Source organism: Gossypium hirsutum, chromosome A12 (assembly GCF_007990345.1).
Source record: "Gossypium hirsutum isolate 1008001.06 chromosome A12, Gossypium_hirsutum_v2.1, whole genome shotgun sequence".
NCBI lineage: Eukaryota > Viridiplantae > Streptophyta > Magnoliopsida > Malvales > Malvaceae > Gossypium > Gossypium hirsutum.
Window position 1 is genome coordinate 92,984,152 of NC_053435.1, and position 20,668 is coordinate 93,004,819.

At 31.2% G+C, this 20,668-nt stretch overlaps 2 protein-coding genes across 2 annotated transcripts; one reads left to right on the forward strand and one right to left on the reverse strand.

Annotated features, from left to right (window-relative positions):
- The first annotated feature begins 1,266 nt into the window (after window positions 1-1,266).
- On the forward strand, window positions 1,267-1,653 carry LOC107938733 (2S albumin). Its single transcript, XM_016871967.1, has one exon. It carries the CDS (start codon window positions 1,267-1,269, stop codon window positions 1,651-1,653), a length of 387 nt encoding a protein of 128 aa, XP_016727456.1.
- Window positions 1,654-1,942: 289 nt separating this feature from the next.
- LOC107938729 (uncharacterized) lies at window positions 1,943-5,561 on the reverse strand. Its single transcript, XM_016871965.2, has 5 exons — window positions 4,447-5,561; window positions 3,092-3,147; window positions 2,771-3,001; window positions 2,377-2,668; window positions 1,943-2,293 (listed from the first exon to the last, which is right to left on the reverse strand). Exons 1-5 carry the CDS (start codon window positions 5,524-5,526, stop codon window positions 1,943-1,945), a joined length of 2,010 nt encoding a protein of 669 aa, XP_016727454.2. The 5' UTR covers window positions 5,527-5,561.
- Window positions 5,562-20,668: the final 15,107 nt, after the last annotated feature.

The following is a 20,668-nucleotide window of genomic DNA, read 5'->3' on the forward strand; positions in this document are numbered from 1 at the left end:
ATTTTTGTTGTGTGTCTACCCTAGAGTAACCGTGACCTATTTATAGCCTAAAATTCGTAGTATAATATGAATAGAATATCTCTAGATTAATCAAAGTTTAAGTGGGAAACTGAAACAGAGTTTAACTAGGAGAAGAAAAGTAAAAAACTTGGATTGGATGCTGTGTCATCGCGACGCTGCTTCTCTACTTATCGGGATGTTAAGTTGAGATGAACTTTTGTTTCTCGTCGGGACGAGACCCACTGTTTAGGCCGAATAGAGACCTTCTCCCACAATCAGTAAAGTAACATACAATTATATTTTTTAAAAGAATGTCTTGAAATTAAAATACTTTTATTAGTATAAAAATATCTTCTTAAGCTTAAATCATGTATAAATGTGTTTGGAAAGCCATAGGTAATTGGATCTAAGTATACTGTTTGTAGTAATTACCCCGATTCTCATCTTTTCTTTGGAGTGTAATTGTGATACTTTAAGTACGCTCAGCTTAATGAGATCCACTAATTATAATGGTTAACCAAACGTGCCATGAATGTGTAATTACAAAACCACTATACCTAAATTCAATTATTAGGTTACTTTCGAAATGCACCCTAAAAATACTTTGCAAAATTAAAAAATATTAAAATAAGATAACTTTAAAATTAATTGATGAACTAACCTAATTCAAATTCATATAAATACAAAAAAATGTTTTTAATATTTTATTTTAGTAGTTAACTATAATAAATTAGTATAATATTAGAGAAATAATTTAGAAAGATAAATTCAAAATTTATCATTTTTTACGACATAATTTTTAAAAAATTTCAAGCGTTTTTTTCATTAAATAAAAAATTTAAGTTAATTTATTAACATTTTATAGTTTAATTAATTTTTAACATTAAATTAAAATATAGAAGAATTTTGTTAAATTTGTTTTCAAATCATATTATTTGGTAAAATTTAATACACATATTCTCAAATATAATGACAAATTTTAAGATAAATTTACAATTTAACCCATAAAAATAATATACTTTACTCATAATCAGGCCCTCTATAACAAAGAAACAAACCACAGCGTAGATACAAGACAGAGCGTTTTTAGTACGTGGAACCAAAACTGGAACCTTGGACGGAAGAATCTCCCACCTCAACATTCATAGTTTTCACCATCAGAGTAAAGCTCCACGTATCTTGTTCATGCAAATTAACCTACAATTATCTTACAGAATATATAGAATCCCCCACCTCACAGTGTATGTAAAATTGTACCCGAAAACAATGGCCAAACTCACGCTCTTAGCAGCTTCCTTACTCCTTACCCTTTCTATTGTTAATGTTGTTGCAGCTTCTTCTTCTCGCAAAGGTCTCAGGGGTTGCGAGAAATTTTTGACTGAGAGCTGCCGGCGCGTGAGGGACGATAGCTGCCGTGAACGAATGAAGTTATGCTGTGAGGAACTAGAGCGTATTGAGGTGCAACGGCGGTGTTCGGTGATAAGGAGGTTGGTGAAGGAACTGCTGGAAGATTTCAGAAGTAAACAAAAGCGAGAAATGTTGCAGAAGGCTAGAAACTTACCGGCTTTGTGTCGCATGGGAATCGGCCGTTGCGACATTCGAGTTCCATTTCCACCGTCTTGGTTTACTAACTTTGCCTATGTGTTCGGTTGAAATTTAAATCTTAAATGTTTTAGATTACCACTTTTTTTTTTCTTGTAACTTCTTGTCTTGTTTATCTGGTTTCTACTCGGATTTTTATTGCAATATCGTAGTTGCAGACGTAAATTTGATCGTATCTTAAGAAATTAGGTGTTGTTGAAAATCCAATACCTTCTTTTAATATACAAATGTTCTTTCCAATAATAATACATAATCAACAGTGTGTGTATATATCCTTGCTTTGTCTATGTGTATAAATAAATGTGAAAGATAGTTGGATGTTTTGGTTGAAGGGATTTCATCACAAGTTACCAGACCAATCATAGTCCTGATACATAATGTTAATATGGCCATCATCAGCCAAAAGATGGGCCAAAAGCCCCGATTGCGTAGAATCCAAGTACTTCATCACCCATTTCAGGATATCTTTCTCGGTTCCAAAATCTTCATTGTACCATTTGATGATACGAGTTAAATAAACGGTCCTCTTTTCCATGTTAAACTGAATTGCACCTCTCTGGAAATACTCCTTGGCAGAACATCTTAACTCACTTTCAACACCATCAGCAGTGAAAAACCTCACTGCAGGGCTGGACCTTGTCCCATTGCATAGTCCAAAATGTATCAATGGATTCAGTTTGTGAGGAGCCAGCTGTGATTTTCAAAATAATTAATATTGATATGATCAACTAAGACTGGTTACAACAATGGATGGGGATGCAGTAGAGAGGGTACCTCTAAGCGGCGGTCACCTTTGCTGAAGGGTCTGAAGAAGGAATAAGGGGAGGTCCGATTGCGACGGAGGGTACCATTGAGAATAATGTTAAGGGAGTAAGGGTATCCACCAACTAGATATAGGAACTCATTGAAAAAGGCTCGCTTGTCAAGCACTCCTTCGGGGTGTCCGATGCTAATAACAGCATGGATGGCCATGGCGTTGTGCAAGTTTAAGAACAAGGCTAGCCTTTCACTGGGACTCAGTAATTTCATGTTCACCCTTTGCAGATCTCGAGCCACATTTAAGTATCTGCATCACCCACACCCACCCACTCATAATCCATATAGCATGTTTGGTTGATGAGATAATTAGTAAAATAACAAGAAGAAGGGGGGATAAGGATGATAAAACCTGCGGAATTCTTCACTTCTGTCGATGCCACTATAATTAACGTGGAGCCTGTCATCCGATGCATAAGCTTCGAGAATGGCAAACATTAGTTTGGAAAGCCTATCGGCAAGAAAAGATGCAGGTTTGGGCTCACTATCGTTGGTTGAACTTCGATAATTGAAGCATCCCATTATGAATGGCTCATGTTCTAGGAATCGGTAAAAGTGGTTTCCTTCTTCAAATTCATTCTCTCTACACCATTTTCATATCATTAAATTATTTATTATTTAATGACAATCTTTACTACTTAAGAAAAAAGACTAAAAATTGAGCTGTTCTTACCCGAAAACATGATGGAAGAAGTGCTTCTGAGCCATAAGCTTTGCAGTTATGACGCTCTATGAAAACAAAAATTTGTAAATTAATGTTTGCGGAATTTCAACATGAGGAAAAAGAATATGTTGATGATTCTTAGAAAGGATTAACCGCTGACAATCCACCCATTTCATATAATTTTAATAATTATATGAATGCACTATTTGAATTTACGAAGAATTTTTTTATTTATTTTAGATATATAGAAAAAAATACCTTAAATATGAAAAATCATATCCAATGATTATACATCCCGATTAGCTTCATCCAAACTAATTCAACTGGATTGTTTAGTGAAAATATAAACTGAATATTAAGTAAAATATTACAAATACGACACATACAAAATAATATTTATAAAATATTATGTGAAAAACCAAATTATAACTTCCTTAAATTGATTGAGGTTTTAGAGACCATGATATCAAACTTTCTATATATAAATTTAAATTAATTTTATTAAATTTTAAGTTGCATGCTCTTAATTTTTTCACACTAAACTTAGTGTTTTTAATCTATGATAAGCTAAACTAGATTCTTACACATGGGAAAAAAATTATGTAAAGAGATAAAATAATTAAAAATTTGGTCAAAATATGACCCAAATACACATATACTCATATAAGTATATATATATTGAGAAGAAATTTAATTATGTTAACAATTTAATGTATATTTTTAAATTCAAAATGTAGATAACTTGAAATAAAAAGATTAAATTTCAAATATTTCAAGAGTATAAAAATTTGGAACATATTTTGATCTAAATGTTTATGTAAAACCAAATAAAGCATTGGTTAAACTAGTAAGTTGAATGTTTAAAAGCTTATAATAATATAATTTATTTTTTAAAATAATATTTTTAAACTATTTTTCAATTAAATTGATACTCAATTGACTAATAACCTCAATTTAATTAAAGGTTTAAATAATAACATAAATAATAGAGAGTTTATCAATTAATTCAACTTGATTTTTTCGATACTATTTGAGAAATAATGTATAATTTCAAACCTTATCAATAAATCACAAAAATTAATAAAATTATAACAGTTATATGGTTTTTTAAAAAACATAATAAATATATTTTTAAAATTACCAATTAATTTATTAATAACATAAATTTATTCGCATGACGGTATTTTAAAAATGTTACTTAATTCTAACATCATATAAAAAGGAAAAAGTGCTAAAACTATGGCATGTAATAAAATGGTATGAAAATCCATTGATGAATCAGATATATAATTACAATTCTAATAAATTTAAGATTATGTGATATAATTATAATTAAAAGTGATATAAAGTAAGAGTAGCAGTACCTTTTTCCTACCACGGTCAAGATGATCCATAATGCCTTCCACCAAATCAACACCAGAGAAGCAATTCTTAACCATTTTCATCTTAATCAAACGATCTTGAATAGGCAATGTCTTCCTCAGAGCCCTCACCGTCTCCAACAACACGTCGTCTTCTTCCTCCTCATCATCCACCCCATATACTGGTATGGCCGGCGCTCCCTCCGGGCATCTCTCCCCAACCATTTCCCTCAATTTCACTTCCATCTCCCCACCATTCCTTAATTCATTCAAAGCTGTCAATCCTCCATACCACTTCTCGTTGAAGAATATCTGCGGCACTTGGCTACTCCCCGTTCTTTCTATCAATTCCTTCTCCCTTTTAGGGAACACGTCGATGTTTATTTCCACGTAGATCAGCCCTTTCTCTCTAAAGAAATGTCGGACGGCGGTGCAATCTCGACAGTTCGATCTCGTGAAAAATGATATCCGACCTTTCAAATCCAGCCCCAGTCGTTCGGCTTCGCTTTTCAGCTTTACTATTACTTTCACTCCTGGGATATGGAACTCCGTCACCTCTAAGTTCAACGAGTCGTTTTTCACCACCAAGTCCCCGTTATCCTCTTTCCACGACGATAAACGTCTGACGATTGCTGCTGAGAAACTGCTGCTTCGGTCGCTTATGTATTTGCCAATGGAAGGCATGGTTTCTGCGATGGACAACGATTGCGAACGTTCCACCCTCGGCGTCGCTGGTGGGTCGGGTTTAGGGAGATGTGCTTGTGATTTAATGGCCGGCAAGTAATGGTTGCGGGCATTGCAGAATATTTTAGGACTATGAATGGTGATCTCCTTATCGTTGAATTCTTCGGTTTTGCTGGAAATGGAAGTCGATTCTTCCTTGCTTTCTTGTGGGGGCTTCTCCTCTTTCTCTCCATTGCTTTTCTCAATCTCGACGTCGTAGAAGTCTCCGCTATCTTTATCAGCCGACGAGGCGGTTCCTTTCGCTTCGCCGCCGTCTCCACCATAACCGTTGGCAGTCTTATCCTTCTTCTTCTCAACATCAATATCTCCGTCAACTTTCTCTTGCTCCGAGGAGTCCATCGCTATTTGATTTGTAAAGAAAAAGTATAGAAAAGGAAACGAACAGATATAAATATATAAAGGAGAACGGAGATTAAGCATAAACAAAGCGATGAAAACGGAAAGATTTAATGGAAGGGAAATATAGTTAAAGATGAAGAATAAAAAACAATGGTGGCCATTGGCAATAGCTTTTGAGTTGAGAGAAACCAGTAAAAATAGATTTTGGGAAATATTTCTACTTGCGTTAATTTTAGAAAATAATTATGATAAATTGCATGGATTCACACGTCACAATATCACAATAAAACTATTTAAAATACATTTGTTGAGTCTTTACGTTATTACAATGTAAGAGGTTTTCAGTATGTTTTGTCAGAATACTTTTTGAATTTTTTAGTGTGATTTGTACTAATTTGATTTGATGCATACGCGTATTATTATTTATACTTTTGATTAAGTTAGCATGATAACTTAGGTATCAATTTAGTTAAGAAAATTATTAAAATATTTTTTTTAATTAAAATAAATTATATTATTTTATAGTACTTTAATATTTTTACTTTAAAAAAATAATATATATATGGTGAGATTTCAACTCATTTTAATTGTATTAATAAAATTTTAAATTCATTATTCGACTAAAATTTTATTTTGATATTTTTTATATACTTTAATTTTATTATGGACAATTTATTATCACCATCAATTTAATAATGTTGTTGATTCAGATGATGTCTTAAATTAACTCGATATCAACTCATGATTGATACTAACATAATAATAAATAATTTTGTATTCATCTAATATTCTTAATCTAATGTATTTATGCGTTTAAATTTTGTTTTTCTCACAACTTAGTTTAATTTTTTATCTTAATGCCGTACATATTTCATATCTTATTATTAATTCGTTTCAAATCATACGTTTCATTATTTTTATATGTTATTTTTAAACGCATACTATGCGTTTAAATATGTTGTTTTGACATACACACGCATGTGATAGAATTTCTATTAAATATAAAATCTATTATTTTTATAAAGAATATAAACTTGTTAAAATTTAAATAAAATTTATTTTTATAAGTTTAATAGAAAATAAATTGTTAATACTAAATTATGGCACACTAATAATGTAAGTGAAAAAAATGTAATAAATATATTTATAAAATATTAATATAAAAAAATTAAATAGACCTTTGGTTGAAATATTAAAGTTAAGATGTTAATCATTATTATGTTTTATGATCACGTACATGTATTTTTTTAATTTCTAAATAAAAATATAAAAGGCAATTACACTCTCATAGTAATATTTATTACTTAACTTTTTTGTGTGTGTGCAATTTGTCAATCAAACTCTTGATTGCTAAGTGGCACTAATTCAATTAGTCAATTAAAAAAATTTATCCATGCACAATTTTTTTAACTACTTTAAAAAAATAAACACTTTTTTTTTTATCAAATTAATATCACAAATATTATAATATTTATCTTTGTAATAGATGACTTGATTATTATTTGATAGTAATTGATTTTTCATGAATGAAGATGTAATGGTTACCATGAGATAAAATAGGATCATATTGAAAGAACAGATTTACCACAAATATATTCAGGATATCCTATAATAGTAATACACTTATAACAAGGTCATTAGATGAGTACTTATTAAGTAGCTTTAGTAATGATATATAATTAGGGAGGCTTAGTCGCGATACTATAGTGGAATGACTTCGTAACTAAATAAATTTATAATTAATGGGCAAAAAACTAGAACTTAATTATTAATTATTTGAGCTCTAATTATATATGTCAAATCGGTCCCTCCGCTAGCTCGTTGAAACCAGAAATGAATTGCATGTAGAATCAAATGAATAAAAATAAATAGAAATGAAGTTCGAGAAATGGGTCGCGTTCACAAATGTACATGTTTTCTCACTAAATATAGAAATCATTTGAGAATTAATATAAGGTTTTTGAATTATTATTTATTTAATTACAATGAAATAATTGATGTTCAAAAATAGAATTAAATTAATTAGTCATTATGAATTCATTGAATATTAAAATTAAATATATTTCATCATAGATTCTTTTATGGTAAAGTTGTTATGACTTTAACGAAATTAGAAGTGGTTGAAAAAATTATTTAATTGAAAAATTAATTTATCTAATTAAATTAATTAATTAATAATATTTATTTTGGGAAATAGGAAAAATATGTATTGAGTTGAATTAAATTATAAATTGTTTGGTTAAAAGCCCATAAAACACAAATAATTGGACTCAATATAAGAGAGGCCCAAATAATATCTTGAATTTTATTTGATATACTCACATGAATCACGTTACTGGTCCACTTGTTCAAGTAATATATTATTCCAAAATATATAATAATGAAAAAAAATATAATAATTATATTATTAAATGCACGAGTGGAAATTGGTGAGGGAAATTTACTTAGGGACGTAAATATGGTAAGCGGTACCATGCCCATGACTAAAGAAAGAATATACATCCACCAATTTTAATTTTCGGTGCTTTAGCAATTCGACACATCTCTCAGCACAATGTAGCCAAGATAGTTGATCCCCAACTAAGCTGCCTGACTTCTTTTAGGTCAATTGGTTCAAAATTTATTTATATTAAACAAAACAAAATATCTCCTTAAATAACAATATTCTATAATAACTACCAAAAACATCAACTATTTACTCAAATTCCTAATGAAAGCACAATTTTCTAACCAAATATTCAAATTCATATTAGAAACCCAGCTTTGTAAAAGATCCTACAAAATTTTTTAAAAAAATGTGAACTTTTTAATGCTAAAAAAATTATACTTTTTATGAATTTTAATAATTTTTTTATGATTTTTCAACATATTTATTTATATAACAACATTTTATATGGATAACAGAATCTATAATATATACCAATAAATCTATTTATATAATAAAATCTCTATTGCTCTGCACATACAAAGTAACTTACAATCGGTTGATTTGGTAAAAGCTTTTACTATTTTTTTTTTGAGCCTACAACAAAAGCTCCCTATTTATAAACTTAGCATTCCCTTTAAGCCTTAATTTTAGGGCACACTTTCTAAGAAACCGCCACGATAACCATTTAAAATGTTGCTACCTGTAACATATCTCATAATCACCTCCAAAAGGTGTACAACTCAAGTAACAATTCAAATCATGCTCCACTAAGTCACGCTTTAACATCAGCTTAACAATCAAGTCATTATTTGAAATTCAAAGTCCAAAAAATTTAAAATCGTTAGATTTTTGAATTTTTTCATTGCAAGGAGAAGTTATCCTCCACATTGGATAGAAGTGAGAAACTTTCACCACAAAACACAAAAACATCTGTCTTTGAGAAGGTGTAACAATTTGACTTTCAGTGATACCGAAAAATACTATTTTGGAACCCATTTCCGTAAACTAAGTGTGTAAATATTAAATATGAATATTTATAAGGTTAATATAAAAATATATTGATGTTTGGTCCATCAATTTTGTCAATTAAATATTTAATTTAGGCACAGGGACTAGATTGTAAAGCTTCAATTGCTATAAGTTTTTAATTGCCCAAAGGTTTAAGGATTAAAATAGCAATTAGCCAAGGGTCCTAGATAGCAATTGGACCATTTCTCAATAGGAGAAAGTGAATAGTGATGTTGGAGTCCACTAAAGTTGATTAAAATTAAATTAAGTTAATTAAACCTCGATTATGTTAATTAAACTAGTTTAAATAAATCTTAATCAAGGTATATAAGTTAGTGGGAAAATAATGTCATCTTCATCTTTTATCTCCTCCTTACCATCCATGGAAGGAAGAAAACCATATTTGAAAGCTTAATATTCAGCCAACTAATAGGTATAAAATTTAAGTCATTTTCTTGTAAATTTTATAGTTTTGAACTCATGGGAGCGTGATTTAACTAGCCCATGTACCAATTTGTAAAACTGCTAAAATTTTAGAAAGTTTTCATTGTTGATTTCTTGAAGATTTATGCTTGAAATTGATAGATTTTAAGCTTAGATTATGAAAAGCATTATATTGTAAAGTTATTTAACTTGTTAGTTAACTTTTTTACATTAGGGACCAAATTGAATAAAAGTAAAACTTATTATGAAATTAGGTTAAAATAAAAAGTATAGAGTCCCTTTTGAGAATACATGAATTTAGATTTTTATCCAAAGCTTGAAATCGAAAGTTATGACTATCCTGAGTTCAAGGACAAAATTGAATAAAATATGAAATTTTAGGGATATCGAAAAATGAATTCATATAGGTTCATTCATATCATGATATAATTTGAAAATATTTAGTATTGATTGATTGTATAAAATAATTGTATAGATCAAGATTTGGATCCAAGCGGAGCTAATAGGGGAAAAGCTAAAGTTGCGAATTAGTCCCTGAAATGTCCACTCTTTTCACATTTTGAACAAGTAAGTTCATGGAAACTTACTATTTATGTTCATTATGTATGTTTTATGGTTGGTTTCATACATGTTTGAATATAATAGGATTATTTGTTAATTGACATGAAAGGCTGGAAATGGACCAAATTGAAATGTTATGTGAAAATTGGTATGTATCAGTATAGGATTCAAATGTGATGGTTTGATTTATTACATGCATGTAAATGAAATATGTGATCGCGTACAGCGTACAATATGAAAAATGGATAATTACAGGGATATGTGATGGTTATATGTGTAAAAGATGCTCTTATCAACTTAGTAAAAGGTTAGGATACAATTGACATGCCAATAGGGTCTTATGCTTGCTTGTACGAGATATGTGATTATTTAGAGATTGTCATAGTTATATTGAGATCCAGCATTTTTTGCAGATCATCAAGTTTTATATGTCTCTACGAAAACCCTGGTGTGGTGGAGGGATGTATTAGCATATGAACATACGTATAATGCCTACGGGTTTTACACTTCGGTGCCCTGGTGTGGTGTAGTTTGACGAACAACCTAGAGTAGTGTAATTTACCTGTGTATTTGATTTCGTTTACTAGGGTTTCATTGGGCGAAATTGTTTAAACGAAATCGAAAACCTAAAAACATGATGAAATGTACTTGATAAACAATCAAAATGCTATTGAAAAGGTTCAAATGTAAATGTTACATAATAATGTATTGATAATAAAAAATGTGATTGAAATGAATTATGAATGATTGACTTACACTTATGAATTGTTCGTTGAATATGTTTTATGATCGGTTATATGTACCATTGATATGATTTGAGTTGCTTATAATTTTTAATGTCATGGATATGTATGTATAGATATATGCTCATCTTGTGTAACACCCATCACCCGTATCCAACGCCGGGACAAGGTTCGAGACGTTACTAGACTTAAACATTCACAACATGCAAAATCGGGCCATAAAATTTTTTGCCTAAAATTATAACATCTCAAACACATGTATATCGCCCCTTATACAGGCCTTCGAAGCCTGTAACATACATCGGGGTGGTTCGGGACTAAACCGAGAACTTTGAAAATATTTGGGCAACTTAACCAAATTTTCTTGCTTTGGAGAGTCGCACGCCCGTATGGGTTGGGCCGTGTGGTCACACACGTCCGTGTGACTTGGGGCACGCCTATGTCCTCAGCCTGTGTAATTCTCTGTTTGTGACATCAACAACCGTTTAAAGGCACACGACCAAGGTACACGCCCGTGGCGAGAGGCCATGTCCTCCACACGGATGAGACACACGGCTGTGTCTCTACCCTTGTGGTCAAAAATTAAGTTAATATCCAATCTTTTTTTGTCATTTTCACATGCACACACATACTTTTAACCTTTTTTATCTTATTAATCACTTATACCATTATATTATGGTTATTAACTTATACATCGACATCCATGTTCAGGGCACTAATAACTTGTTACCATATCACACAATCATTCTATGACTATGACCACATCGAACGGCCCTAAGGCCTTCATATTCTACCATTAAACATCAAAATACTTGCATATCATTCATGGGTAAATTTTTAAACACAAACCCTAGCTCAAATAAATGGTAGAAATAGCTAGAACATGTTACCGGAACTTAAAAAATGCATAGAACGTTAAAAACGGAGCTCAAAATCACTTACTATTGAGCTTGAAAGCTTGGCCAAACCCTAACCATGGCTGCTCTTGGTATATTCTGCTGAAGCAAGAAGAAAGGGACACAATTGGGTTTTAAAAATTTTCTTTTAATTCATTTTACCCCTAAATGACCAAAATGTCATTTTTACTATTCTTTCAAATTTTAACCAACCAAGGCCATTTTTATCCAACAAGTTATACAATGGTCTAATTATCATTTAAGACCTCCCATGTAAAATTTCATAACAATTAGACACCTCTAACATGTAGAACTCAACTTTTTCACTTTTTACAATTTAGTCCTTTTGACCAAATTAAGTGCCCAAACTTTAAAATTTTCGAACGAAATTTTCACTAAACCATTCCTTAAAATTATAGACCATAAAAATATAATAAAAATGAAAAATTTCTCATCAGATTTGTGGTCCAGAAACCACTGTTCTAACTAGGCCCAAAATCGGGATGTTATATTTCTCCCTCATTTAGGGATTTTCGTTATCGAAAATCTCACCAGAAAAGGGGTTTTGTTTTTTTTTATTTCACTTGGATTCCTCAATCCTATAATCGATGTCAAAAAACTCCCACTCAAGCTGAACTCTTACTACTTATCTCTTTAAGTTCCACATACAAAAATCATGAGTGGTATTCACTTTACAATACTTTCACTGAAACTTAATCTCTACCAGAAAGCTCATATACTCAAAATTCCGATCCATACCATCATGTTCATATACATTCACACCCGAATCTTTTCGGATTCGAATAGTGAAACTAGCCAGTTCATCTCGGCCTCATACTCTTTATAATTCCACATAGTCCAATTATTTGCCAATTCAACCCTCAGCTATCCTTCTTTTCAAGCCTCTTTTGGCTTTCCCAAGAAATCATGATATGAAACTCGGATCTCAATCCGATTAATAGATATTAAAATTCCATGATATCCAATATTCATAAAGACACGAAATTCTATGAATCTGGTGAGCAGACATTCGGGTACACCAGCATAATTTACACATCTCATAACGTTTAACAACTCTACATATCACTTTCCTCTTTCAAGAACAGGAATGATCTAGACAAGAAAATCCATATTAACTTTTTCTATTTCCATTCTAGTGCCCAAATGGCAAAAATAATTCTGATGATTCTTGTTATACATCTTTAAATTTTCAACATTTCAAGAATTTGTACTCAAAGATAAACAATGATTATTTCAGCATTTTTAAATACCCAAATTATCTTCACATTATCAATTTCAGATCTTCTTATCGCATTCAATTCTTCTAGGAAACGTACACTTATTAATTGGACTATTCGTCTTTTTACCTGTGAAGAAATAAAATCTTATTCTCAAGCATAAACATCCCATTAAATTCTAAACATATATTCCACACAGATTGAACAATCAAGTCGACCTTATTCATCCGTAATTGATATTTTAAGAAATTCTCTCTTCTAGTCAACAGAACGATTTAACATGTATCATTCCAAATTCACTCATCATGCCAATCGAAGACCATAAAAAATGCATTAGCATAAGTAATACTGATACCTCAACTGAATACATTAACTTTGATTAACTTACTTGAGAAAGGAAATCCACCATACATATTGGGACTGGAAATTTTACCACATTATCAAGATCAATTCAGAGGTATAGTCATACTTGTTTTATATATATCAATCACAAGCTGGAGGTCGTGCTCTAAATGCAAGCCATGATCAACAAGTTACAAGATAAATATAACCAGAAAATTTAAGATAGAGAAATCCGAGACGGAGAAGCCCAGAATAAAGAAATCCAGAATAACATCATTTCAAACTACTGACAACAAATACAACTGGAACTATATACTCTTCATATATCTATATGTGTGTGTATAATCATTCAGAGCAATGATCAACAGAGACAGAATCATGGCACCATACACAATTTCTCATTGATTCTCAATAGGCAGAATATAACAAAATACCAGAGAAAAACAGAACCGTGCAGATCATAACCCAATCAGACTAACAACGTATTCGTCTAACGTTAAGATCGAGGAATATTTTCATAATATAAGAATTCATCAGGGATTAGATAGCCCCAATAATATTTCTGGTGTCAGATAATCTCATACAATATCTCAATAGAGACAGTCACAAATTGTTCACTGTAATTACCATACTTGGACATTTCATATTTCAAATATTATTCCTTTAACTAGTTCTGCCATCCCACTAAGAAAACCAATTCATAAGGGAATTTCAATCAATACATTTCTCGATGTCATACCAGGATAGATTGTTTTACCAAAATTAACCTTTTTCACTAACTGCGATGTTGCAAAAATTAAACAATCTTTCAATCAATCCGATATCTTTCTAGCTCATGTCTGTACTTACCAACCCCTTCTCAATCTCTAATCATGCTTATAACCATTCTATCATTGAACTCTTTGGTTTCTCACCCGGAAACTCATTCAACACAAATCTCAGAAATTTCCATTATAAAACACCACTTTGGTAAAGGGGAGGGGTCGTAGGGCCTTTGACTTGACTCTCATATACATATACATGTAACACAGTTTTTATCATCATAATCATGTCATTCATTTCAAGTAAACTAACTTTCATATTGATTTTACACTCACTTTCCAGTTATCTCATTTTAACAAGTATGCTTATACATGCATTCCATGTTTTCTGGATAACTTTACTTATCTATTCATTTAATCATATAAGTCATGCACATGATATCATACATGGGCCAACAAACACATATAAGTTTATCACAATCTATACTTTTACCTCGTACACCATCATTTAGACATATCTTTACAATCATATGAATTAGTACAAGCAATTTAACATATTTACTTAAGCTATACGAGCTTATCAACCATGATTTTTCATATAAGCGTACGTGAATATTCATTTCGTCTATATCTTTGGTAAATTATCTAAACACATGTATTCATTCAAGCAAATAGGCCATTTACATCATAAAATTATTTATTAATCATAAATAAGCTCATTCACCATGTACACATTTCATGAATCCTCATTCGTACCTTTCTAAGTTGCAGTTCATCATGACTGGACCTTACTCTAATATTTTAGCATCACATTTAGCATGGTCGATGTAACTCAGTTAGAGAGTACCTTTGTCTAAAAAAATGACTCTCAAATGTGTTGGGAGACATCACACTATCACAAATCAGTGGCATGTATAGCTGGACTCTCATACATATACCACTAAAAAATAACACCCCTCACCCATATCCAACGTCGGGACAAGGTTCGTGACGTTACTGGACTTAAACATTCACAACATGCAAAATCGGGCCACAAAATTTTTCGCCTAAAATTATAACATCTCAAACACATGCATATCGTCCCTTATACAGGCCTTCGAAGCCTGTAACATACATCGGGGTGGTTCGGGATTAAACCGAGAACTTTGAAAATCTTTGGGCAACTTAACCAAATTTTCTTACTTTGGAGAGTCACACGCCCGTGTGGCTTGGGCCGTGTGGTCACACATGTCCGTGTGGCTTGGGGCACGCCCGTGTCCTCAGCCTGTGTAACTCTCTGTTTGTGACATCAATAACCGTTTAAAGGCACACGACCAAGGTACACGCCCGTAGCGAGAGGCCGTGTCCTCCACACGGATAAGACACACGGCCGTATCTCTACCCGTGTGGTCAAAACTTAAGTTAATTTCCAAGCCTTTTTGTCATGTTCACATGCACACACACATACTTTTGACCTTTTTATCTTATTAATCACTTATACCATTATATTATGATTATTAACTTATACATCGACATCCATGTTCAGGGCACTAATAACTTATTACCATATCACACAAACATTCTATGACCATGACCGCCTCGAATGGTCCTAAGGCCTTCATATTCTACTATTAAACATCAAAATACATGCATATCATTCATGGGTAAATTTTTAAACACAAACCCTTGCTAAAATAAATGGTAGAAATAGCTAGAACATGTTACCGGGACTTTAAAAATGCATAGAACTTTAAAAACGAAGCTCAAAATCACTTACTATTGAGTTGGAAGCTTGGCCAAACCCTAACCATGACTGCTCTTGGTATATTCTGCTGAAGCAAGAAGAAAGGGTGTAACACCCCTTAACCCTAAACCGTCGCCGGAACGAGGTTATGAGGCATTATCGGACATATTAGACAACTTACGAATAATTTACAATTAATATAACTTTCATAGTATAATATAATAATTAAGTCCCTATATTGGACTCTCGAAGTTCAAATACGTATTAAAAGTAGAACGGGACTTGTTCGAGTATTCTGGGGAATTTTTTTTTTATAAAAAAAAATTCGACAGCATTTCTGCTTATTTTTACCTAAAACCCCCTGCAAATTCAAACCAAAACAACCAACACCAATGTTTCACATTCATATAACTAATATTTATATCATTAACATAATTTTTAACTTAATAACTATCATAGCATCATTCTAAATTGATTAAAAACTTCATTCATTTAACCATCTAAATTTTATAATTCATCCTTCACTACCCAAAGTAATATACATATTCAAGTGACTAAACAACACCTATGTACATGCCACCTTTACCTAAAAGAAAAATATACATCACCAAATTTGTGTTGGAGTCGAGATTGTTCTGGATGCTGAGCCGGGACACTTGACTTCTACTAACCTGCGCACGGAAACAACCGTACGCTGAGTATGGATATACTCAGTGGTATTACCATAATTCAAAATATATCATCAATAATAAAAATATAAATATTAAAATACATAACAATTAATTTCTTAAATACTAATTCATACTTTATTTTTATTTTTATTTTCATCTTTTCATAATAACAATTCAATTTAATTATTCGTCAATCAATGTATTTTTCATAAACTTGAATTTAAACCACTTATGAACATTTAGCTCATACTTTTCTCTTTCTATCACAATTCCAATTTCTATTCATAATTCAATTTCTCTTTTTTTTTTTATTTCAATGCCTTAAATTCACATTTCAATTTTTCACCCTATTAACGTAACTCGGACTTTGGCGGATACACGGATCCAACCAAACACACCAGTATGGCACCCAGTGCCTCAGCGGATAGTTTGAAGTAATAATTGTCACCCAGTGTCTCATCAGCCTAGCCGAAGTAAAGTTGGTACCCAGTACCTCATCGAATCTATCCGAAGAAATTTAGTGACACCCAGTGTCTCATCGACTCGAGGTCGAAGCATCCCTGAACACTTCTAATCCTATGGCATACCAACTATATCCGACTCAGCCCGACTAGTTAATAGGGTATTCAATTCACTTTCTCAATTCTATATCACTTTCACTTCACAATTCAAATCACCATTCATTTTTCAATCAATACACTTTTCAAATGATCACATATTCCATAATTCACTTATTCTATTCAATTTAATTCAATTTGCATCACTTTCATTTTCACTCAATATTCATATCAATTTCACATGCTTACCTCAAATCTTACTTACCATACATAACAATTAAAAATTCAGCAATCAATAATAATTAAAATTCAAATTATAGTAATACACATCGTAATTCTCCCGTTTTAGTCCTCGATGACTTTCTCCTTTCCTTTTGATGCTGATGCTTCAGGTTCTTTGTTGGCTACGAAAATAATAGTAATTTACATTATTATTTACAGCATTAATTATAATAAATAATTAAATTTCTAAACAATTCCTACCTTATTCCCAATTTAATCCTAACTAAACTTAATTATTTTCTTAATCCAATTCACTCTCTTTTTCTATTCAAATTTGTCTAAACTTATATTTAACTATAAAATTTCCTGCATATTTTCCTAATTTCGAAATTTCTTCAATTTAGCCCCTACAACATAAAACTTATAGCCTAGTTTACAATTTAATCCCTTAATCAATTCTAACTTATAATTCATTCAATTAAATCCCTAATTCCATAATTTGTCCAACAAGAACCATATTTGGAAACATATGAACTCTTGAACTATCAACTTAATTTCATCAAAATCTTGTTTCAAAGCTTCTAAAACATCAAGATTAACTAAAAAGGACTTAATTGACTTACCAAATTAACTCCAAGCTTCAAATCCTCAGTTTTCTCTTTTATTTTTCTTTCCCTTTTTCTTTCTCTTTTTCTCCCCTGCTTCCCGTTTTCAATTCTGTTTCTATTCCCTTTTGTTTCTTTATTTCTCTTCTATATTTATTTGCTTTACTTATTTAATTAGCATATATTATAATATATTTATTTTAAATATCTATTTTAACATCATTTACATATTTTACAATTGCACACATATTTAATTCTACATTTGTACCAATAGTTTTATTACATTTGTCATTATTTAATTTGTTTCTCAAACAAAAATCTCATAATTTAAAATTTTAATTATTTAATTAACAAATATCTTTTTACTCAAATTATAAGTAATTTAGTATTTAAATTACAAACGTACCAATATAATTTTTACACATGTATATTTTATTACCATATATTTATCAACTATTTAATTTATTTAAAATATAATATTCATTAAATAATCATAATAATTGTAAAACCATAATAATAATTTTAATATATATAATACATACATTCAAGAAAAATCTTGATTTTTCTTCCATTTGCTGCCTCAATTTATGTAAATAGCTTAATTGCCATTTTGATCCTTTTTATTTTCTATTACTTTAGAATTAAATTTTTACCCCTTTTTCAATTTAGTTCTTTTTACTAATTATTCTAAATTAAGCTAATTTCACCTAATTAAATCCTAATTAGACATACCACTAGGCTCATAAATATTTTTAATAATTATTTTCGAACTTATTTCACTAAGACGGAGGCCCTATAACTCACTTTTCCGGTGCCCGTGGATTTTGGGTCATTACAAAGGGACACATTTGGGTTTTAAAATTTGTTTTTAATTCATTTTATCCCTAAATGACCAAAACGCCCTTTTTACTATTCTTTCAAATTTTACCCAACCAAGGCCATTTTTGTCCAAAAAGCTATACAATGGTCTAATTATCATTTAAGGCCCTCCCATTTAAAATTTCATAACAATTAGACACCTCTAACATGTAGAACTCAACTTTTGCACTTTTTACAATTTAGTCCTTTTGACCAAATTGAGTGCCCAAACGTCAAAATTTTCAAACGAAATTTTCACGAAATCATTCCGTGAAATCGTAGACCATAAAAATATAATAAAAATGAAATTTTCCTCATCGGATTTGTGGTCCAGAAACCACTGTTCCAACTAGGCCCAAAATCGGGATGTTACACCTTGTTAATGTTGTATAGTGCTATGATCTAGCCAACATTGTGCCAATTTAAGGTAGCTAACATGCTTAGGTGAAAATAAGGTAAGCATAGTACTTCTCATTTGAACTTATTAAGCATTCTATATACTTACTTTCGTTGTTTTCCTTCCCTTGTAGATCGTCACCTTGTGGAACGTATTGAGCCGGATCAGTATGAAACACACACTATTAAAAGACTGTAGAATCATGTTCTTTTAAGTACAAAATTGTGGCATATATATAGGAACACTTAAGTGTTCAAATGCTCATTTTGGATAGCTAGTTTTGTGAGAAATTGAGCATAATTGATTTTGAATAATGTGAGTTCTTTGTGGCTAGGTAAGTGCATGGAAATGAACATATTTAATGCTATTACAAGTAATAGTCATAATATTGAGTGATTTGGTAGTTAAGTTGATGTTTAGCTAGTAATGGTATTAACTCATATAATGCTTGAAATATGTATTTAGTACTTGGTGGTTGTTGTTCATGCTAAAGTCACATAAGGTATTGATGCACAAAATGTATAAAAATGTATGTATTCAAGTTGAATGTCATGTCTTAAAATGTTTTGGTATAGGTAGATTTGGCATTTGAATGAATGTAATGAAATAAATTGATTTTGAATAGGTTGAGCTCATGTTTCAATTGGTTTTGATTGGAATGGTTTGGTGATTTGTTTGGCATGAAATGGTATAATTGGAGTTGCTTTTGATGGTATAAGGTTGTATAAATCATTTAGGTAGTATTGCACATCTTGAATAGGAACCAAAATGGTGTTTTTACTAAAAATAGACATCGTCACGACCACCAACTCCTAATGTCACAATGTGATGTCAACAATAAGGGATGTTGTGACGTCAATATGTATGAAGTCGTGACGTGACATACTAAGTTGGCGACATCATGATGTGGAGAGAGTGAGGTCACGACATCAACCCATAAATTTTCAAACATTATAGTTTTGTCCTAATTCAAACTGGAGTTAGCAAAAGAGCTTTTGTAAGCTCATGTGGGACCCAAAAATGATCATGTAACATATCATGTATGTGAATGTTAGTTATATACGTGTTGAATGATCGAATGTTGTTTAATGGTAAGAAATTGCTCCGACAATGGTTATAACATCTCGTAGCTCAGACTCGATGACTGGGTCAAGTATGGAGTGTTTCAGAAGGTCACTTTGTAACATTCCCTTCGACTTGACACATATGTTTTGCCACCGAGTTACCTACGTCAAATGCCATGGTTGTTTGAATCAGTGGTCTAATCAGTTCAATCTGTACCAAAAAATTGAAGAAGTACTGAATCGACACAAAATCGATTAAACCGAATAAAAAACCAATTAAAAACATTTGAATCAAATTTAAATTAGTTTAAATATTTAATTTTATTTTTATAATTTATAAAATGAATGTTTATTTTCTATTATTATTCATTTTTATATTTTAATTTTCCTTATTTTCATGATTATTTTCTCAATTATTTTTATTATTTTTAGATTTTCTAATTTTGTAATAGTTGATCCGGAAATCAATGGTCCAACCAATTCAACCACCAGTTTGATTTTTAAAACATTACCGAATGCCACTAAGTAGAGGTGCTCATGGATCGGGCCGAATCGGGCCCATGCAAGGTGTATATAGACCAATTTTCTAAGCTCGAGCCCGATCCGAAAAATGGGCTTACTTTT

Bases quoted from the DNA above. Each gene is read 5' to 3' on its own strand.
- LOC107938733 (XM_016871967.1), top strand. From the start codon at position 1,267: ATGGCCAAACTCACGCTCTTAGCAGCTTCCTTACTCCTTACCCTTTCT.
- LOC107938729 (XM_016871965.2), bottom strand. From the start codon at position 5,526: ATGGACTCCTCGGAGCAAGAGAAAGTTGACGGAGATATTGATGTTGAG. The intron at 3,148-4,446 runs GTACTGCTACTC...TTGTTTTCATAG, and splicing joins TTGACCGTGGTAGGAAAAAG to AGCGTCATAACTGCAAAGCT. The intron at 2,669-2,770 runs GTTTTATCATCC...TGGGTGATGCAG, and splicing joins AGAAGTGAAGAATTCCGCAG to ATACTTAAATGTGGCTCGAG.